The sequence below is a fragment of the Hemicordylus capensis genome, chromosome 11, assembly GCF_027244095.1.
Source record: "Hemicordylus capensis ecotype Gifberg chromosome 11, rHemCap1.1.pri, whole genome shotgun sequence".
In the NCBI taxonomy this organism is placed as follows: domain Eukaryota; kingdom Metazoa; phylum Chordata; class Lepidosauria; order Squamata; family Cordylidae; genus Hemicordylus; species Hemicordylus capensis.
Window position 1 is genome coordinate 10,256,251 of NC_069667.1, and position 23,302 is coordinate 10,279,552.

Genomic DNA, 23,302 nt, shown 5'->3' on the forward strand with positions numbered 1-23,302 from the left:
AGGCCACTGGGCCTAGGGATTATGGGAGTTGGTCCAAGAACATCTGGGGGCCCAACGTTGAGGATCCCTGTATAGAGCAAACATGGAGTATCCCATTCAAATGCAAACCAGGGAAGACCCTGCTTAGCAAAGGGGACAATGCATGCTTGCTACTGCAAAACCAGCTCTCCTTTTTACCACCCCACTGGTGCCCCAACCATCTGCCTCTTGAGGCCACCACCTTGCCCTGCCTCATGAAAGGGCTGCCCCCTTGGCTATCCTAATAGGAAACTCAAAAGTCAAAAATCTTTGCAATGTTAATACTGGCAGAACAGTTGAAAAAGAGTTTTGGACTGGAGGGGAAAAAACACACTTTCATCTTCTTCTTTGCAGCTTTCTGCTTTCAGTTGCTTCAGTTTGAGGAGGAGAGCTGGTCTTGTGGTAGCAAGCATGAACTGTCCCCTTTGCTAAGCAGGGCCCGCTTTGGTTTGCATTTGGATGGGTTCCCAGAGGCTCTGGTGGGCCACTGTGTGAAACAGGTTGCTGGACTAAATAGGCCTTGGGCTTGATCCAGCAGGGCTCAGATGTATGTTCTAGAAAAACAAAGTTACATTACACCCAATTTGGCTAACCATGGCTTTATCAATAAGCAGAGGAGAAGCATTCTAAGTTGTAACTTATACTGTGGATTAAGTTGAAAGTGGTAAAAAAATACCCCAGGTTCCAATTACTCCGGGATACTCCCTGCCTCTTGTCCCATATTTGGGCAGTGGGGAGTTGGCAGCCCAACCCTATGGAAACATTTTAATAGATATATTTACTGGAGATGCTAGAGATAGAACCTGGGGCCTTCTGGATATGCATTATCGATGCTTTCCCACTTTGAAAAAAGTCAGAAATCCAACTAAATCAAAGTCGGAAAACTTTCCAGAAAATCAAGCGGTGAGTGAAGGCTCAATTTCACTCTAAACACTGTTGCATTGTACAGATCTGACCACCTTGCTTGCCTTAAAAGGGCAATGCCATAGCTGCAGGACTAGCAGCCTCAGATCATGCCTGCTGAAAACTGGGTAGCTGGTGCCTATACTGGAATGTGTGTCTCAAAAAATAAAATAAAAAATGTACGGATTGTTTCCCCCCCACAGCATTTTTCTGGGAAGTTCGTGCTTTCATCAGCGACACAATGACGACGGTTCATAGTTTTGCCAAAGGATCCAGTGAGCCATCGCATTAACTCCTCAGAAGGTGCGTGCTTGGCAAGATTCCTACCTTCATAAGTTTGTTTCCGTTGATGTCTTCCTGAAAGCTCTGCTGAGGAAGTAGATTGCCTTCAGCAGAGATGCAAAGCACACCACATGGTCTCTTTCACTGCCTTAGGCAAGATGGGATTAAGAGGGCGCAAGCTTCTGGGTTCCACAGCACTCCTCACCAGACAGAATGGAAAGGGAGGAGTTTATAGACATATTCCCACACCAGCCTAACTTGGCCCAAAACAAGATATCCTTTCACCTTCTTTGTGTCTCCTGGACTTTGGAGAAGACCTGTCTAACTGCACAGAGCTCTCCAGCCAGATATGGGGCCACTTCAGGAGAAAAGACCACCTAATGACTTGATTATCAAGCCAGAGGTTGCTGGTTCAAATCCCTGCTGGTATGTTTCCCAGACTATGGGAAACAGCTATATCGGGCAGCAGCAATATAGGAAGATGCTAAAAGGCATCATCTCATACTGTGCAGGAGGAGGCAATGGTAAACCCCTCCTGTATTCTACCAAAGAAAAACCACAGGGCTCTGTGGTTGTCAGGAGTCAAAACCAACTCAATGGCACACCTTTACCTTTACCTCAGAAGAAAACAGGCACCTTTTAAAAGGGGTGATTCTCTTTATTGAGCAGAGAGGGGGAGCAACTGGCGTATCCATCCCCAGCACAGCATCCCTCCAGTGGCTGTTGCTGGTGTCCATCTGTTTCTTTTTAGATTGTGCACCCTTGGAGGACAGGGATGTATCCATCTTTATCTATTTTTATTTCTCTATGTAAACCACTTTGGAGACTTTGGTTGAAAAGTGGTCTATAAATATTTGTTGTTGTCGTCGTCATCAGTCGAGTATGTAACGTTGCTCTTTGCTTAGCACACCAAAGTCCCTGTCTCCGATAGTGACACACTCAACTATAGTCCTAGGTGGGGATACAATTGTTGGGGGTTGCCATTTTTACCCCCAGCAGATAATCATTTTGAACTTTTTGGTTTTTTGTTTTAACTAATGTTTTACTTTTTCTGTTTTTACTTTGTTGTAAATCGCCCCGAGACGTGAGCTTGGGGTGGTATGAAAATATGTTAAATAAATAAATAATCAGCAGAGCACTAAGGAAGGCACCCATTCTAGTTACAGAGTAGTTTGCAGAGTTTATTTGTTGCAGCTATATTATTATTATTTATTTATTTATTTATTTACACAGTCAGACAGGTGTTATTGACTGGTTTGTTTTATCCAGACATCGAGTCCTTCCCAAGGACCTGGGATGGCTGGATTTTGTTATCAATGTTGTTGCTGTTATTATAGATATCGTCGCAGAATATAGGCTGTTCCCAGTAAAGTTGCTTTTTGTAATTGGCTGATGGTGATTTCTGTGGGCCCTATGGTGTTGAGGTGCTCTTCAAGGTCTTTTGGAACTGCACCCAGGTCGCCAATTACCACTGGGATTATTTTGGTCTTTTTCTGCCACAGCCTTTCAATTTCAATTTGTAGATCTTTGTATTTTGTGATATTATTATTATTATTATTATTATTATTATTATTATTATTATTATTAAATTATTATGAAGGTATTATTATTATTATTAAAATTTATACCCCGCCCAAACTTAGGTCTCTCGGCGGCTTTAGAGAAGACACATGGAGATTCTTGTAGAATAAATACTAAGTATGTATTGGTGAAGTACACTTTGGATAGGAAAGACCTAACCCTAATCTACAGAACTACATAATGAATAGGTCGGGGGGGGGGAGAGATGTTTTCATCTGCTCTTTAAGAGGAAAGGAAGGGATTCTGACTCTGCGTAGGAAATACCTGAAGAGTCATATCAAGGGTCATAGAGTAGAGACGGGTAGAAAAGCTAGGGAGACCCTTACTCACTATCTCTACTCCCAATGCCCTTAGTGGTCATTAAGTTGATGCACTGGAAGGTTGATGCACTGGAAGTCCATCTCCAATTGCAACAAGATTTTTCAGCCCCAGCCGTGAGACCAGCTTCTCTCTGGACTTGCAAGTTGGAGTTTACTTGTTCGCAGATGTAGGCCATCTATATTAAAGGAACATAGGAAGCTGCCATATACTGAGTCAGACCATTGGTCTATCTAGCTCACTATTTTTCTACACAGACTGGCAGCGGCTTCTCCAAGGTTGCAGGCAGAAATCTCTCTCCGCCCTATCTTGGAGATGCTGCCAGGGAGGGAACTTGGAACCTAGATGCTCTTCCCAGATTGGCCCCATCCCTGGCTATCTTACAGTGCTCACACATCATCTCCCATTCAAATGCAAACCAGGGCAGACCCTGCTTAGCAAAGGGGACAAGTCATGCTTGCTACCACAAGACCAGCTCTGCGCCCCTGGTTTTCTAATGCAATTTGCTTTCAAGCAGGGCACGCTCTTTCCCTGGCAAAGGGGTGACTGGCATATGGCTCTCAGTGACCATGTGTGTTGTTGTGAGAGGGGGAAAATGATAAGGAGTCATGGGAGGCTTATGGCGACAACCTATGCCCTATCGTGTGATAAGAGAGCGAACAGCTTCATTAGAGATATTGACTTTAGCTTAATGGCCCAGGTCTTGAAAGCCCGTGATTAAAAGCACTTAGCACTATGGTGATATGATTTCTGCCCCACTTTTCCGGTTGTAATTCGACGTTGGCTGAAGCACTTGTTCCGCAGGCAAACGTCATTCAGTGCTTTCCCCTGTGCAGTTTCCTCTCTCTCAACCCGTGGTACTCCAGGCACTGCTAAACTACAACTCCCATCATTCCCACCACAGTCAATTATAGTTTGGAGTGATGGGAGTAGAGGTTCAGCAGCATCTGGAGTACTGCAGGGTGGGAACCCTGATCTGTCTAATGCAAGGCTGCACATTCCGGCCTTCTGGCTGTTTCTGGACTACAACTCCCATCATCCCTAGCCACAGTGGCTAATAGCCAGGGATGGTGGGAGTTGTAGTCTAACATCTGCAGGAGGGCCGAAGTTGTTCAGCCTTTTAAACAGTGCTTTCCCCTATATAGTTCCATCTAGTTAATGCAGCTCTTTTTCAGTTGATGAGAGTTGGTCTTGTGGTAGCAAACTGTAGGGGATGGAGCCACTCTGGGAAGAGCATCTAGGTTCCAAGTTCCCTCCCTGGCTGCATCTCCAAGACAGGGCTGAGAGAGATTCCTGCCTGCAACCTTGGAGAAGCTGCTGCCAGTCTGTGAAGGCAATTTTGAGCTAGATAGACCAATGGTCTGACTCAGTATATGGCAGTTTCCTATGTTCCTATGTTCCAAGCATGACTTATCCCCTTAGCTAAGCAGGATCCACCCTGGTTGCATATGAATGGGAGACTTGATGTATGAACACTGTAAGATATTCCCCTCAGGGGATGGAGCCGCTTTGGGAAGAGCATCTAGGTTCCCAAGTTCCCTCCCTGGCAGCATCTCCAAGATAGGGCTGAGAGAGATTCCTCCCTGCAACCTTGGAGAAGCTGCTGCCAGTCTGTGTAGAAAATATTGGTCTAGATGGACCTATGGTCTGACTCAGCATATGGCAGCTTCCTATGTTCCTATGATAGTGGTGTGACCCAAATAAATTAACAACAACCATAATAATCTAACATATAACATTCCCAAGTACTGTGAGTTGGTTGCTCACGCTCTGAAACCCTTACTTCCTCTCACCTTCTGAGACCTTTAACGGTTTAGAAATTCAGGCCTGATATGCACTCCATCCCACTGTACAGAAAATGGCCACCTCCGAAGCTGAATTACCTTCAATTACCTTTAAAGCAAGTATATGGCTCAGTATATGGCAGCTTCTTCTGTTCCTAATACTGTAGGTACGACAGGTGGGATAAGATGGATTAGCTGAGTGGGGCTCCATCCATCCAGCGGGAGGGGTGGTCTTTTCAAGCAGCTGAACACAGGAGGTTGTGTAATTCAGATCCAGACCTTTGGTCCCTATCGTCTCCCGCTGAAGGTTTTAAGGACCACACCTGGGGTATCCACAGCAGGCACTCTGTCACTGAGCGATGGCCCCGGAGTGTATCATCTCCATCAGTGGAGTCAGAAGTGCACAGTTTCTCTCCGCATTATCAATGAAACATGCTGAGCTAAGGCTTCTGGCCAAGACCAAGTGTATAAGAGAGTATGTGCCGTCTTCTGAATAGCAGCCATTTCCTTTCTATTATGCAATGTTTTGCGCAGCCAGTAAATCAAAAGGATAGGAATTCGCGGGCCATCCAGGAGAACCAGCCTGGAACACCCCAGGTCTGGGGTGCCATCTCCCAGGTGCCATCTCCCAGAATTCCATGGCCCACCACATGCCTTTGGAGGGACTGATGCTTGTGCTTTAAGGAGTGTTAAAAAAATCCAACCGGGTAACAGACAATAAAGCAACTTTAGGAGCTGTAGTGAAATCTGAGAGTGAAACAACTTACCCATTCATTACCCTTAAAATAAGTGTCATAATTTTCAATGGAGAGCTGGTTCTCTGCAAAGGCAAGCAGCCGCCAACATTCAACTGTTCTGTGTTTCAGGTCCCTGCCTCTTTTCCTTTCCACATGCTAATGTTGACCAGCAACACCTACTGGCCACTTAAGGAACTGAATCACTAATGCTTCAAGCCACCAAAGGGTGTGCTCTCAGCATGTCTCCTTCCTAATTGCATGGGTGGGGATGGTATCATTCACCAGTGGCCATTACCATGTATTGTGGCAGCAGATAGGACCACAGGAACATAGGAAGCTGCCGTATACTGAGTCAGACCATTGGTCCATCTAGCTCAGTATTGTCTACACAGACTGGCAGCAGCTTCTCCAAGGTTGCAGGCAGGAATCTCTCTCAGCCCTATCTTGGAGATGCTGCTAGGGAAGGAACTTGGAACCTAGATGCTCTTCCCAGAGCAGCTCCATCCCCTGAGGGGGATATCTGACAGTGCTCACACATCAAGTCTCCCATTCAAATGCAACCTGGGCAGACCTTGCTTAGCTAGGGGGACAAGTCATGCTTGCTTCCACAAGACCAGCTCTCCTCTCATACAAGATTCCATGCAGCGGACTTATTCTCATTATTATCACTAGGATAAGAGAAGCTTGCTACCGTGGTTTGGGAGCTGTGTGCACTCCCAATATTGGATTGTGTTTCCGTAAAAGCAAGGTCAGAGGTGGGGAGCTTGCTCGTCTGTGAAGTCCCAACTTCACAAGCAGACTCTACCCAGATTCTGCTCCAAGTTTCAGAATGAATTAGGAGGATAAATGGTGAGAACAGCCGTGTGAAGAAGTACTTTATTTTGCCTCCCCCAGATCTATCGCTAATAAATTTCACTGGCTAGGCACAAGTTCTTGTCTTATGGAAGAGGGAGGAAAAAGTTCTCGCTATCCATTTTCTCCACACTGTGTGGATTGTAACTATAAACTTACAGTCTATAAAATGTATAAACAATGAAATGTATACGCTAGTAGCGATGCCCCCGTCGATGACCTCCCCTTCCTCTGTATCACCCGAAAATATGTCCCTGAGGGTTGCACAGCCCTTAGGGGCATATTTTCACATGACATTGAGTGCTTCCTGTGGAAGGGGAGGCTGCCAGACCATCCCCTATGTGAGCACTGATGCTTCATTAGTTAGGATGTCAGTCAATAGGAACACAGGAACAACATAGGGACATAGGAAGCTGCCATATACCGAGTCAGATAATTGGTCGATCTAGCTCAGTATTGTCTACACAGACTGGCAGCGGCTTCTCCAAGGTTGCAGGCAGGAGAGTCTCTCACCCCTATCGTGGAGATGCTGCCAGGGAGGGAACTTGGAACTTTCTGCATGCGAATGCACTTCCCAGAAGGGCCCCATCCGCTAAGGGGAATATCTTACAATGCTCACATGTCATTTCCTCTTCAAATGCAATCAGGGTGGACCCTGCTTAGCAAAGGGGACAATTCACACTCGCTATTACAAGTCCAGTCACCTAATGGAGCAGCAGGGAAATGGATTGACTACCAAGTCAGAGGTTGCTGGTTCGAATCCCCGCTGGTATGTTTCCCTTACTATGGGAAACACCTATATTGGGCAGCAGCGATATAGGAAGATGCTGAAAGGCATCATCTCATACGGAGGGGGAGGAGGCAATGGTAAACTCCTCCTGTATTTTACCAAAGGCAACCAGAGGGCTCTGTGGTTAACAGGAGTCAACACCGTCTTGATGGCACACTTTACTTTACTTTACCACAAGTCCAGCTCTGATCCCATAGAATATCTTGTAGGAGAAAGCCTGGTGCAGTGTTTCACTGGTTGTGGCTACACCAGTTGGACAGTCACTGTACAATGTGGAAATATTGTTCTTCATCCTTGGCAACACTCAGTTTTTCCTGCACAGAGGTTACATCTATGAATAAATTTTTCATAGTTTTGTTTTGCTTTCTTTTCTTTTGCGCTGGAAAAGACATTTTGTCACTTTGGCGTTCCCCTGAGCACATCTCGCTTTTGTCAAAGTAGGATTCATCCATAGAATTTGGAAGTGTCAATATTTGCCCACCATGCTCATGGCTTTTTAAAGAAGCCCTTAATTTCAGTTGGCAGGAAACCAATGTTTGCTGAAGGCAGTCAGTCAGAGCCTCCTGCCTTGCTGACTCATGAAGCCGCTCAGCGATTGCATCTCTGGCTGTCTAATGCTTCATGTCTTGCTCGATTATATCCCGTTTCCATGGCAGCGGCATCCTTTCTCTAGGGGTTCTCTATACGTCATCTGGGCTCTTCGTCATCTTCCCTTTCGGCCAGAAAGAAACCAATCTAAACTGTAACTTGATTTCAGAAACAAAAGGAAGAGGAAAGGACAGCATAGCAGCCTCCACAGACATGTTTCCCATGGCTCTGACTTTTCAAATGGCCTAACTTCATCCTTTCCTCTCCCCCTTCCCTTTTTCTTTCTCTTTCGCTTGACATCCGGCTTGATGAAGCCTTCTGTGGAATTCTAAAGCTTGCTCTACGTGTTATGTCATGTTAGTTGGTCCTGATAAAGGCATCGCCCTTCTGCTAATTTTGACTCAAATGGTGAGGAAAATTACTCAAGGTAGTCCCATTGAAATTAAAAGGACAAGTTAGGCACTGCTTTGAGTAATCTTCCTCGTCATGTCAGCTATTCCCTCCCCCTCGAATGGGCTACCATCACCACCAGCAGTTTCTGTCTTATTCATTTATTTAGTTTTACATATATTGCTTGCTTTTCCTCCAACTACTCTAGCATGGTGGACACAGTTATCTTTTGCCCCACAACAATCCTTTGAGGTAGGCTAGGCTGAAAAATAAATGACTGACTCAGTCACTTAGTGAGTTTCACAACTGAATGGGGATTTGAACACGGGTCTCTCTGGTCCTAGTCCAACACTCCAATCACTACACCTCGCTGGCTTCCTTTGTCCTCTTACCCCTGACATTGCTTTGATGTTCCCACCCCAATAATGATCTTTGAGGGAACTTTAGTCCTACAGATAAGCCCTGTTCAGACATAGTATTGTGCCTGCATTCAGATGATGATGATGATGATGATGATGATGATTACATTTTATATCCTGCACTTCCTCCAAGGAGCCCAGAGTGGTGTACTACATACTTGAGTTTCTCTTTCACAACAACCATGTGAAGTAGGTTAGGCTGAGAGAGAATTGACTGGCCCAGAGTCACCCAGCAAGTACCATGGCTGAATGGGGATTTGAACTCGGGCCTCCCTGGTCCTAGTCCAGCACTCTAACCACTACACCACACTGGCTCTCTGACTGTACCTTTTAAAAGCAAACCTGGGTACAGGTCCCCTGAAATGCAGGATACATATAAAACCCCTGCTAACTTGGCAAAGAGGCACCTTTTAACGTGGTGATTCTCTTTATTTAGCAGGGGGAGAGTAACTGGCCCTATCCATCCCCGGCACAGTACCTCCAGTGACTGTTGCTGGTGTCTATCTTGTGTTTCTTTTTAGATTGTGAGCCCTTTGGGGACAGGGATCCATCTTATTTATTTATTATTTCTCTCTGTAAACTGCCTTGCACCATTTTTGGAAGGGTGGTACAGAAATTGAATTATTTATTTATTATATTATTATTATTATTATTATTATTATTATTAATACAGATAGGAAGTTATTGCCATCTGTTCAGCATAACTTGTGAATAACTTCACCGGCTCATAGACCTGTACCTGTGCACACTGTACATTCACTGAATGAGTGTTTAGCATAACATGTGAAGAGGGCTACAGGTATTGCTGATTCACACAGAAAGATAGGCAAAGCAGTTATCTAACTCCATTGCCGCATTCACGTGTAATGTGGAACCGGACCCATGGTTACGTGCCCGGCCTCCCCCTGCTCTCCTGTCTGCATTCAGACATTCAGGAGAGTGTCCTCTCCTGAGACTGCAGAGAAGTGGGAGAGCTGGCTGTGTGGGCTTCCTTCTTGATGCCCGCTCAGTTAATTTTAGATCCCGCTCAGATTGAATAAGGAAGGCCCCTCTCTGAATGCATGTGCATGCACACTGCCTTGATACTGCTGCTCAGAACAAAACTCATTCTGCACACAGATGAGAAAAAAGTAGAGAGAACACTAGACAGGACTGGAGTTGGCTTGGTTCAGACGTAACGATAAGGAAACCGCGGGTCCCTCCAACTCCGGTCCCCCATTGCATGTGAATGCAACCCGTCTCTCTACCCATCTAAGTCCTGATGTTTCAGAGTGAACTCATATTTCACTACAGTCCTAAAAAGGTGCCTGGGAATTGGCCAGTAACTGTGCCGCAACATTTCACCCAGTGTTGAAACACCACACCTGACATTCTTATTGTATGGACAGAACCATTAAAAGTTGCTAATTTGAGAGTAACAGTAAATATATCCATCAAAATGCTGGGTCTGTCACTTCTCTCTCAGCCTAACCTACTTCACAGGGTTGTTGTGATAGTAAAAATAACCATGTACACCACTCTGGGCTCCTTGGAGGAAGAACAGGATATACATGTACAAATACATTTAAAAATACAAATAAAATCCACTTTTAAGTACATTCCAGATGCATTTCAGATGTTTGAAACAGCCAATTTCCCATTACAACCCAGTCATTCCTATTTCTTAGCAGGTCACATTACAGTCAAAGAGAGCCATTTTTCTACTTTGTATTAGGAGTGTGCATGAACCAATTCCAGCAGTTCAGTTCGAGTTTGAACTCACGGGCCTATACAAGTTGAACCGGCCTTCAGTTTGGCCCAAGTGTCGAACCAGTCCAAACCAGTTCAGAACCGGTTCAATGGTTCGAGAGGGCATGCTTGTAAATGGGAATCAGGTGAGGATTCCCCCTTACAAGCAAAGTGGGGAACCCTGCCTATCTTTAAAAATACCCTAATAATGGCAGTGATAGGACACCTGTATTTATTTATTTATTTATTTATTTATTTATTTATTTATTTATTGTTAAATTTATCAGTTTGTAAGGTATAGGATATATGTTTTAAATTACTATAGCAATGGTTGAATTGTATAATTAGTGATTCGCACAGATTGGCGAGCGGGAAGTCAACATTTGTTTAATTGGATGTAATGAGATTGTTAAGATATTGTAAAAACCAATAAAAATTTTGAAAGCAAAAAAATAAAATAAAAAATTATATACCGCCTTTCATTAAGGCAATCCCAAGGCAGTTTACAGCAAAAATTTAAACACAAGATGGTAAAAAAGACACAATTAAAATATTAAGGGGGGGGGAATTAAACAAATCTGATTAAAAACTTAAAACAAAAGCATTCAGTGCATTGGTGGAGTGGCTCCTCCAAATTGTCCGGACCAGGCCTGGCACTCCGGCACGGCCTGGTTCCAGCCTCCGCACATGCGTGGAGGCCATTTGTGTGACCTCAGCACATTCACAGAGGCCATTTGCATGACAGCCGATCTAGACAATTTGGAGGAGCCCAATCCGGACACTTTGGAGGAGCCACACCTCCGTCGCTGCTGTACCACATACAGCACACATACACACATACATAGTGGCCCTCTTGCCACTATTATTAGGGTCTTTTTAAAGGTAGGCATCGTTCCCCCCTTGCTTGTAAAGGGGAATCCTTGATGGATCCCCCTTTATAAACATGCCCCCTTGAACTGCTGAACCGGTTCTGAACCGGTTTGTTAGAACCAGGGCCGGTTTGGCTTGAACACAGACTGGAACCTTTATTTGGGGGGGGGGGTTGGTTCGGTTCGAGTCCAAACCGGTCGAACCAAGCTGGTTCTATTCAAACCAGGTTCAAATAGTTCTGCACACCCCTACTTTGTATATTAGCATTCTCATAAAGTATTCATTTTATCTTTTTTGATAGCTAGCAAAGCCTATGAAGAAAGAAGAAATGGGCAGACTATACAAGAAAGCTCAAACAATGTATTAGATAAGAGCACAAAGACTACAAATAAGCAGTATAAAGATGATCTCCTGAACCTAAATCAGTGAATTTGCAATCAGAACTGAACTTTTGTTCATATAAAATTTGTATGTACATGTATGTATATATGGATGGATGGATGGATGGATGGATGGATTTTCATGCTAGGTTTTGGCAGTGTACTTAATTGTCACAGTTATCCCTAATTGAACTGGAGTGTAATTTCATTTAATTGCATTTATAGTGTAGGCACTTAAAAGCACAAGAGTGAAGTTCTCATTTTCACAACGTCCTATAATAAGCTTCCATGAAAACAATACCTGTGGAATATTCTGCTGGCACCCAAGGAAACAATGAGAACTGAGATCTATACACCAAGTGAATATAAATAAAACAGATCTTAATGATACTCAAACAACATTTAATATACCACTATAACAGGCACAACTTTTTTAAAAAACATTTCTATCCCGCTCTTCCTCAAAGGAGCCCAGAGCAGTACATGTGGTCATGTTTATCCTCACAACAACCCTGTGAGGTAGGTTAGGCTGAGAGATACATGACTGGCCCAGAGTCACCCAATGAGTTTTGTGGCTGAACAGGATTTGAACTTGGGTCTTCCCAGTCCTAGTCCAACACTCTAACCACATTACTAATGTTACTAGCCGACCCGCACAGAGCATCTGTGCACTCTTTGGGGCCGGCTGTTCGCCCCCCCATCCTATCCCTCCTGCCCCCTTCCCCTCCCCTCCCCTCCCCGCTGCCCCACTCTTCCCCCCCTCCCCTCCCCTTCCCCCTCCCCCACGCTCACCACAGGCTGCCCCACTCGCTTCCCCGCCCCCTTGCCGGCTCTTCTCCTCTCCCCTCGCCTGACTGTCCCTTGAATGCCTCCTGCGGCCAGGTGAGGCCGCCGCCGCCGCCTCCTCACCCTGGACGGCCTGGCCAGGCCAGGCTGTCCCACCGCCACCTCCTCTGGCCATTTTGTGGCATGCTGCTGCTGCCGCCTCCATTTTTTCTTTCGCTTCAAGTCTCGCCCAAGGCTGGAACTCTCACAATGTGTCACGAGAGTTCCGCCGCCAAATCCAGGAGGACACGCATGTCGACTAAGAGAATTAAATATATAGATACATGAACCATATATCCAGAGGTTACTGCAATTATAAGTAACCAAATAAAAAAAACCCCAACTTGTTATGACATCTACTGTACATGGACCGTAAAGTCCACATAAACAATATATGCACAAATTTTTGTAAACCTAAATAACTGAATACAAATGATGCACTTGTTGTACAAAGTCCACTACGATGACAGGTATCAATTGTCAACAATTTATTCAAGCTGCCAGCTAGATACCTAATATTGCCCTCAAGTACCTAACAGGCAGTCTCAAGAAGCCTTAAGAATTTGTTCTGTAGTAACTGCATTAGTCTTTTTGACACCGATAAATTGTGGTCTACATCTTGGTTGGAAGTACTGTGTAGACTTATAACAAGAAGTTCTAGTCTTGGTAAAGATTATTTCCCCTACAGTATTCTATGTCTCTCCACTTGATAAAGAGCATAATTCGAAACAGAAGTCACACCGGGTTTCAATGACCTCTGGAGATATGGTTCATGTATAACATTAGCTGTGCCCACCCCCACCCCCGGCTCAATAAAGAGAATCACCTCAATAAAGAGAATCACAGGTGGCTGTTTTCTTCTCAGGTAAAGTTGTGCCATCGAGTTGGTGTCGACTCCTGATGCCCACAGAGCCCTGTGGTTGTCTCCGATAGAATACAGGAAGGGTTTACCATTGCCATCTCCCACACAGTATGAGATGATGCCTTTCAGCACCTGCCTATACCGCTGCTGCCCATTTTGTCCCATAGTCTGGGAAACAAATCCCAAACATATGGGATTCGAACTGGCAACCTCTTGCTCCCTAGGCAAGTTACTTCCCTGCTGCGCCATTAGGTGGCTGTTATAGTAGTATATTAAATGTGGTTTGAGTACGAGGCTGTTCTCATGAGCAGTCAAGGCAGCTGGGCTTGGCTGCCTGTGAGAACCCACAGGAGCCGACCACCATATCTTGAGCGAGCCCTTAATGTGATCCCTTAACGCGATCCCTTTACTTGACTGTGTGTCAGCACTGCCTGCTTTCAGCCAGTGATGACACACTGATGGGTGCCCACCCGTCACTGCGGGTGGGATCCCCACAATGCACCACACACTCATGCACTGCATTGTGGGATTTCCGGTGGCTGGGATGATGCATCCTGGGCCCCGTGTCTCCTGGCTCCCTGGGGCAGCGGCAGACCGTCTGGGCACGAGAGGCACGCTCCCAGACAGTCCTCGGCGATCATCTGCAGAGAAGGCGGCCTTCTGCAGCCTTCCCTGCTGCCCACCCACCACCTTTCTGGTTGTGAGAACGACCACTCTTGCTGGGATCTGTTTGATTTTTATTCACGAAGCATTTGAAACCTGACATTTTTGGCTCTTCTCAATCAGGTGTCCTGGTTATGGCCCTTAAAAACCTTGCATGTTTTCCGATGAGTGACAGACAAAGGCAGAAGTCAAAAAAAGATATTTTAGAAGGTGGTGCTAAAATACTGCATTTCAGTCCCATGAAGCTCTCTTCTGGGTTGTAACTTGTCCCCCACGTTGTTTAACATCTATATGAAATTACTGGCGGATATTTGGAGTGAAGTTTGTTTGTAAAGAGAGAATACACAACTCTATTTTTCTTTTTCATCAGATTCCAGAGAGTCAGTGGGGCTTGTGAACTGAGAGAGGTAGTGTGGTGTAATGGTTAGAGTGTTGGACTAGGACCGGAGAGACTCGAGTTCAAATCCCCATTCAGCCATGAAACTTACTGGGTGACTCTGGACCAGTCACTTTTCTCTCAGCCTAACCTACCTCACAGGGTTGTTGTGGGATAAACATAACCATGCACACCACTCTGGACTCCTTGAAGAAAGTGTGGGATAGAAATGGAGAAAACAAACAAATGAATACATATCTAGGATGATCTGCATGTGGACTAACAAACTGAGACTTAATCTAGTCAAGACAGAAGTGCATTTGGTTAGTAAGAAAGCCTGTCAGGGTTTGGGTGTCCCCCCAACCCCCCCAAAAGCAAAAATCCAAGGTGTCTATCTAGTTACATTGGTGGGTGGGTGGACTCCTCCTCAACTGCTGATACAACAAACATTTGTCATCTTACTATTAAGGTGTCCAGTTTCTTAGTGCTTTTGTGATTTTCTTGACTGTTTCATTTGTGTTTCCTTCTCAGTTTACCACCTGATTTCATGATGACTGAGGGTTTAGATCAGAGATTCAGTCGTCTCACCTGGGAACAGATTAAAATACTGGATAAAGTGCTGACCGAGGTGATCCCCATTCATGGAAGAGGGAATTTTCCGACGCTGGAGGTGAAGCCAAAGGACATCATCCACTTGGTCAAGGAGCAGCTGATCAAGAAGCAAATCATTTTCCGAGACATCCGCCTGAATGGCTCCACTGCAAGTCATATCCTTGTTACCCAAAATGGGACCAGCTACAAGGACCTGGACATCATCTTTGGTGTTGAGCTCCCAAGCGAGCAAGAATTTCAGGTGGTGAAGGAGGCTGTCTTGAATTGCCTCCTGGACTTCTTACCAAAATGCGTCAACAAGGAGAAGATCACAGCACAGACCATGAAAGACGCCTACGTGCAAAAGATGGTGAAAGTGTCCACAGATCACGATCGCTGGAGCCTCATCTCACTGTCCAACAACAGCGGCAAGAACGTCGAGCTGAAATTCGTCAACTCTCTCCGAAGGCAGTTTGAGTTCAGTGTTGATTCCTTCCAAATCATCCTGGACTCTATGCTGAACATTTACAGCAATGGAGACGGCCAGCTCTCTGAAGACTCCCACCCGTCTGTGATTGCAGAAAGCATGTATGGAGACTTCAATGCTGCAATGGACCACTTGAAATACAAACTGATCGCTACCAGGAACCCTGAAGAAATCCGCGGTGGAGGCCTGTTGAAGTATAGCAACCTTCTGGTTCGGGATTTCAAGCCCGCCGATGAGGTGGAGATCAAATCTCTGGAACGTTACATGTGTTCCAGGTTCTTCATCGATTTCCCCGACGTCACCGAACAGCAGCAGAAAATTGAGTCGTACCTGCGGAACCACTTTATTGGGGAAGAGAAGAGTAAGTATGACTACCTGATGACGCTGCGTGGGGTTGTGAACGAGAGCACCGTTTGCCTCATGGGGCACGAGCGACGGCAGACGCTGAACATGATTACGATCCTAGCGCTCAAAGTGCTGGGAGAACAGAATATCATCCCCAATGCAGCCAACGTAACGTGCTACTATCAGCCTGCTCCGTATATCAGCGACAGGAACTTCAACAATTATTATATTGCTCATGGACAACCACCCGTTATCTACCAGCCATACTCCTTTCACATACGCATGCAGAGTGGCATGGTGTAGTCAACCACAGCACCTCCTAGCCTTAGCATAAGCCCCCCCCCACCCCTCTCCCCTTTGGCCCCCGTTCTTGTTCAAATAAAGCCGGTGTTAAAGTGAATTTTCCTATCACTTTTGATTTCCAGGACATCTTTTGGGGGGGCAGCACGTGCGACATTGCCAACCGTCTCTGATGGGTCGCTGTCTGATTGGTTGCAACACTTGAAATGTTTGTCAAACTGCTTGTGAGATGTTTCATTCCGTGTTGAATCGTTGCATGTCAGATTCCCAGCCAGTAGGGCAGTTCTCGTGATAGGCATCGTTTGGGAGCTGTGGGTACCCGCGTTTTAAAACCGTGCGCCCATTAAATGCAAGGTTGGAGGCAGGAAGCTGGATTGTGAGCTAAGCTCCAGCTGGATAGGATGGTCAGGCCCTGCTCAGATTCCATCTACAGCTTCGGAACAAGGTAGGAATAAAAATTGTCCTACCCAGCGAGGTGCAGCTCACGATCCAGCTCCCCGTGTCAACCTGGTTTTCAACTAACACACAATCAGCAAACAGCACTGTGTAGGGCTCCTGGCTGAGGGTAGCTGAAGCTTCCTATCCTAATGTCGATCATGTGAACGGTCCTAAAATCTTAACAGTGTTCAGACACAGCTGTGTGTGTCTCTGTTGAAGCAATTTGATTTGATCGAAACCAAAGCCCAGCTCAGAAATTATGTTGTTCGAGTGTACAGAATAGATGTTTGTTCGCTCGTACAGGGTTTTGTGTGATGACTTCTTTCCATATAATCGTCATCATCATTGTCATCATCATCATCATCATCATCATCATCATCATCATCATCAGGGGTGAAGAAATGTTGGTTCAGTTTATCAGCCAAACAAAATATTTTACTCATCAAGCTATATTGGGACATTGATCACCAGGACTTTTTTCACTCATCCGGCATAACTTTTCACTCGTCTGTGACAAGTAGACTAGTGGATTTCTGCAGCCCTGATTATTATTATTGTTCAGCTTTTCAACAAAGAAGTTCTCAAAGTGGTTTAGATAGAAAACATTGTGTAAAAATTTATGATGGTTCCCTGTACCCTCAAAGGGCTTTGTTTTTAGGTACCCAATGTAGACTCCAGCAATAGCCGCTGGAAAGATGCCGTGCTGGGGTTGAATAGGGCCAGTTGCTCCCCCCTGATACATATAAGCAAATCACCACTTTGAAAGGTGCCTCTTTGTCCAGTTAGCAGAGAAATTTTAAAAGTGTACTTGCAGGGAACCTACAGGCCCTTCATGGTACAGATCACGAACATGACTACGAATACGACAAATATTTATATACCACTTTTCAATAAATGTTCCCAAAGCGGTTTACATAGATATAAATAAATAAAACAGCTCCCTGTCCCCAAAGGGCTCACAGTCTAAAAAAGAAACATAAGATAGACACCAGCAACAGCCACTGGAGAGATGCTGTGCTGGGGTTGGATAGGGCCAATTGCTCTCCCCCTACTCAATAAAGATAATCGCCACTTCTAAAAAGTGCCTCTTTGCTCAGTTAGCAGAGGACAGATCAGAAGTGTACTGCTGTACCTGTGTTCAACATAATGTGTGAATAACTGTATCTTGGTACAAAGGTTTACCTGTGTACACTCCACACTCATGGTATGTGTGTTGAACATAACGTGAATAGGGCTCAGCTTGACAGGCAATAACCAGCAGTATAGCCCCATTCAGACATTATGTTGTACAGGTGTACAGATGTCTGCACACAGGTACATGTTTTTGTGTGAATAACTGTACCTGCATCCCTTTAAAAAGTGGAGCTGGGTATGGGCCCTTCAAATGCCTACAGATAGAAAGTGTACTGCTCCAGCCAGGGCTGGCTCATCCACTAGGTGAACTAGGTGATTGTCTAGGACACCAAGAAGAGAGGGGCATCAGCAACTTGGGTACCACCCAGGAAGCAAAAGCACCACTTGCCCCATTATGGGTGACCCTACTGGAGTGTGCACACATCTCCTGTCATCCAGGTGAGTGAGCGGGCGAGTGACCGAGCGGGCACTGCCCATCCCTGACACCCACCTGGCTGCTCACTTGCTCTCCTCACTGCCTCCACCGGCCACTCCTGCCACTGCCGGCTACTTCGGGGCAGCCGGACTACCATGGTGCATTATTATCGTGTTGCCGCATCTTGTGGTGTGGTCATTATAATGCAGCATAGCAGGCCAGCTTCAAGAAGCAGCTGGCAGTGGCAAGAGGCGGAGGCAGCAGAGTGATGGAGACAGCAGGCGAGCAGGTGGGAGGGCGCTGGCACCACCCGCCCACCTACCCAGCTGCTGAGATGGGAGGTGCCTGCTGGCTCCGGTAAAAGGGGCGGGGGAACCAAAGCCAGGCTCTGCCTGAGGAGCCAGCAATCCTTGGGCTGAGTGTCCTTGTGTTTAAGATTGCATGTGAATGGCTGTACCCGTGTGCACTGTACACTCGTACAAGTGTTCAACATAACGTTTGAATCGGGCTGAGTGTTACAAATGGCATGGGCCATCGGAATATATGATGTGCCTGAACAAAGATAAGAGAGACTCGCTCAGGTCTAGACCCCCTGCTTGCCCCTCTGATCTACTACACTCCCACCCTCTCAGTCGGGCCTACACACAACTTAGGGTGTGTAGGCCTTCCTGTCAGCAATTGAAACCCTTGGCTGTCCATCAGGCCTGCACTCTAGAGCAGGGATTCTCAATGTTGGGTCCGCAGATGTCATTGGACTTCAACTCCTATAATCCCCAACCAAAGGCCACTGGGGCTAGGGATTATGGGAGTTGAAGTCCAATGACATCTGGAGACCCAACGTTGAGAATCCCTGCCCTAGAGTCACACTAAATGAAAACTAAGCTGGGAGCAGTGTTCTCTCTAACAGGGATTCCCAGATGTTGTGAACTACAATCCCCATAATCCTCAGCCAAAGGCCACTGCTGCTGTGAATGTTGGGAGTTGTAGTGAACCACATCTGGGAATCCCTGTTCGAAGGAACAGTGGCTGGAAGCTGTTTATTGGTTTCCTTTGTGGGTTTTAAAGCAAAATATTGCCACTTGCATTTAGCATAAGATTTCTTCCTTAGAATTCTGTTCTGCAAATGTTTAGAACTAGGTGCATGGCAAATTCTGTATCTGTCGTGATCAAGACGTTCATTGGCACTGGCTGCCATTTTTCCTGTGTGTTTACAACAATTCTTTTTCAACATGCCAAGTGCCTGCTTAGTGTGCCATTGGCTCATGAAAGCAAAAATGTGAAAGGGGTCATGTTCTTCAAGGTCTTGCCATTGATATTTTCAAGATAGAATGCCGTGGTATCCCTTGCAGCTAACTTTAGGGGAACAGCCTACATCTTCGGCCCATAGCAAACCCACTCAATGAAGGACTGAAGTCCTACTTCTGTCTTCTGCACACAGCACATGAGACAGCTGAGATGGTCGATACCATCTGGGCCGGAATGAATGCTCACTGCGATTCTTGATGGCAAAGACGTCCAGCTTTCAGTATGTGATCATCTTTTATTGTCCTGGCCATCAGGCCTGTAGTGGCTAGATTAGCACTGGACTTTAAAAAGTGTTAAGTGGTGTTAGGGTGTATACGGAACTGCTCCGGGTGGTCCGGTTCGAGTTCAAACCAAACTCGAAACGAACCGCCCGGTCTGCGGGCTGGTTCATTAGAACTGGCTGGTGGTACGGTTTGTGCCTAGAACTGGGTCAAACGGGGGGCCCCTTTTTGGAGGGCCAGTCTGGTTTGAGCTTGAACCAGTTGAACTGGGCCAGTTTGACACGAACCTGGTTTGAGCTTGAACCGGTTCGCACACCCAAAATGGTATTTTACGAGTTTTAAAAACACCAGAACTGCCATGAAATTTTATTGATCTTGTCGGAGGAATGGAAATGAAAATGGGCAGAAATGTCCCCCCAAAGGTTACTCCATGGAGAGAGTATAACAATTTGTTCACTGTGATCCTAATTCTGATCCAACCCTGTGCAAAAATGACTGCATTTTTACCCTAACCATTTGGAATTAGGGATAAAGAAAGGGTAATAGCAGAATGAAAGCTGCAAGTTCAGCAATGCAATTCCCTCTTTTCTGTCTCTAGGGGGCAGATGTTGACAAAAATCACTGTGAGCATTCATCCCCTGAGATGGTACCCATGGCCACACTGTGTGTGGACCTGGCTCATGAACTAACATGGAAATTGGCTCAAATTGCTGGTCCATGTGCTACGCAAGTTTCTGGGCCCCCCAAACTATATTATATAGTAGAAGGATAAGGACTGGGGCTACTTGTGTCAGGGCTTTCTCTGTTCTACAAAGATTGTGGGCAGGGAAACTCTCTGTGCGATCCTCACAAGTCAGCAGAGCAAATTCTGATTGGCTGGCTAAGGGTAACTCCCGGTCTACCCACAAGAACCTGCCCCTCCCATATGGTTTCAGCATGCCAGCCTGTGGGACAGTGTGAGATGGAGTTGCCACCCTGAAACCAGTGCTCCTGTAACATTAAGAACAGGACCTCGACCAAATCTGTCTCAGTAGCAGAGACATGTAATTGGGGAGTCTTGGGGAGAAGAGCCAGTTTTGCATGCTAAGCAGAGTCCACCCTGGTTTGCATTTGTATTGGTGACCACATGTGAGTGCTCTCTGCTCTAAGGTATTTCTCTTAGCTCAATGGGAGAGCATCAGCTTGCATGTAGAAGGCCCTAGATTCAGTCCCTGGCAGCATCTCCAGGTAGGGCTGGGAGAGACTCCTGCCTGAAACCTTGGAGAAGCTGCTGCCAGTCTGAGTAGACAATACTGAGCAACATGGACCCATGGTCCGACTCAGTAGAAGGCAGCTTCCTCTGTTCCCAATAGTCCAGCCATATCCAGTACTCACCTGTCTTGATAAACAAACACCTGAGTTTAATTGGTCCTAAGATGTTTTGCAAATCAAGGTGGGTGGGGACAATACCTGTGGTGCAGATAGACAGCAGGACATCTCTACGGCCAGCAATGGCCATGGCTTCCCCTCAAAGAATCCTGAACATGGAAATTTGTTCGAGATTCTGAGTTTTCTCCAAGCCTACCCTCCTGCTGCCTGCAAAACTACATTTCCCCATGTAGAAGGAATTTATTTATTATTTATTTATTCAATTTCTGTACCGCCCTTCCAAAAATGGCTCAGGGCAGTTTACACAGAGAAATAATAATTTTTTTAAAAAATGGATCCCTGTCCCCAAAGGGCTCACATTCTAAAAAGAAACAGAAGATAGACTCCAGCAACAGTCAGTGGAGGTACTGTGCTGGAGGTGGATAGGGCCAGTTACTCTCCCCCTGCTAAATAAAGAGAATCACCATGTTAAAAGGTGCCTCGTTGCCAAGTTAGCAGGGGTTTAACTAACTTGTTTAGTGTAGATGCTCTCAAAAAGTGGTATCCAGTAGAGCTGAATCAATTCCTCCCACCCCACAATGTTGGATTTTGGCCGGGGGACGGGCGGAAATAGCACTCGGTCAAACTTGACTTTTGGACTTTTCAAATGTTGGTTTTGAAATTAGACTTGAAGGGTATCCCTTTGATTTCAAAAGCAGCGCTTGAAAATGCTGACAAGAAGCCAGGGGGATCATTCTTCACAAACTGTGCCTTGTAGTACCTGCTGTACTTTGAAAATCACCTGTGTGTCATTCCAGCTCAGAAAATCTGCCCATTGTCTGATGAAGCTTTCATTGTAAAAACGACAATGAGGCCATTCATGAACCAGCCCATTCCATTGTATACCAGCTGCTCAGATTGTCCATTGCGCTGATGATGTATGTTTATTCTTTGTGTTTATGTCCTTCAAGCTATACCAGCAGGTCTGGAGACCTGTACCCTAGAATAGAAAAGGAAATACTCCTATGTACAGTAATCATCTTTGATGAAAAAGCTGCATTATAATATGTAGATATAAGATGCTATACAGTAGGGAAGATGTCAATATGCAAAAACAAAACAAAACAAAAAAACCACACAAAATGAGTCTCAGGTATAAATTGAAGCTCTTAATATATTTAAAAGGTCTTATATTTCTTACATAGGGGTAGTAATTGAATGCCACTCTTTGGGATATCTGTATATGTACAATCAATACAAATAATGTTCTAAAAGCATTTCCTTTCATAAGCTGTTACTTTAAAAAAAGTAGCAGACCTGGGCGTTTTTCACACAGCAATCTTTACCGCAAGTTTACTGGGAGGCTTTACTGCGAGTTCAAAAAGGCCCCCAAAACCCGACCACAAAATGTGGATTTTTTAACCCTGGATATAAATCAGTCTATGCTCTAACATGCCATGAAAAAACCAAATTGTGTCTGAAGTGCTCCCTGATTGCTCTCAGGGACTTCGGGGTAAATCTGGCCGATACGTGAATGCACCCTTTCTGTTCTGGAGGAGATGTGTGAGAAAAACCCTGTGTGAAAAATGCCCTGGAAACCTTGTCTCCAAGTTTGGGGCACATATCTTGGGACAAGCTCTCTAAAGGCCCCATCAAAATGAATAAGAGCGGCATACATGTGATTTTGTTCTTGCAAACTCTAGCCCTGTTTAGACATCATGTTATCCCTGCATGCGGATATCTGTACACACAGGCATGCTATCGTGTGAATGGCTGTCGCTGTGTTCATTTTAAGAGTGAACCAGGGTACAGGCCCTGGAAATGCCAAATACACAGCTGTACTGAGTGCACACTAACCCTATTCAGAGGTAATATAGCTGCATACTACAGCTGTCAAAAAGGAGGGTGGGATTCCCATCCAGCTGACATGTCAATCCGTCTCCCACACTCCACCTCCCGCCATAGTGTGATGGCGGGCTCTTCTGTGATCCACAGCCTGGGTGATCCAGGCTGTTGACTACAGAAGCATCCCCCCCTCATGGTGTTTCCCTCTTCAGACCACTGTGGTAACCATGGGCACTGCGGGAGGGGGATATGGATTGATGCATCGGGGCGGGACTTCCTCCCCCTCTTTTGACAGCTGTATGCGAGTATATCATGGGGGAGGAGTCAAGATGACAACGGGACAGCAGCTTTTTTGGTGCTCTTTCCTGGTTCAGTGGGTCCCCCCGCCCTTGGGTCCTGGCCTTAATCCCCCACCCTTTTTGATGCTAGTTTTATTTCCCCTTTTGCTTATTTTACTGCATTGGGTTGACTCTCTGAGCCAGCCAATTGATTGCTTTGTTGGTTGTTC

General features: G+C 45.7%; 1 protein-coding gene across 1 annotated transcript in view; it reads left to right on the plus strand.

The window, feature by feature from the left end:
- The window catches only part of TENT5D (terminal nucleotidyltransferase 5D), a 30,360-nt gene extending 14,171 nt beyond the window's left edge, over positions 1-16,189 (plus strand). Inside the window, exons 2-3 of the mRNA XM_053273995.1 lie at positions 1,125-1,224; positions 14,898-16,189. Coding sequence (XP_053129970.1) covers positions 14,914-16,092 — 1,179 coding nt within the window. The 5' untranslated portion in view covers positions 1,125-1,224; positions 14,898-14,913 and the 3' untranslated portion in view covers positions 16,093-16,189. The remainder of the gene's footprint in view (positions 1-1,124; positions 1,225-14,897) is intronic.
- Positions 16,190-23,302: the final 7,113 nt, after the last annotated feature.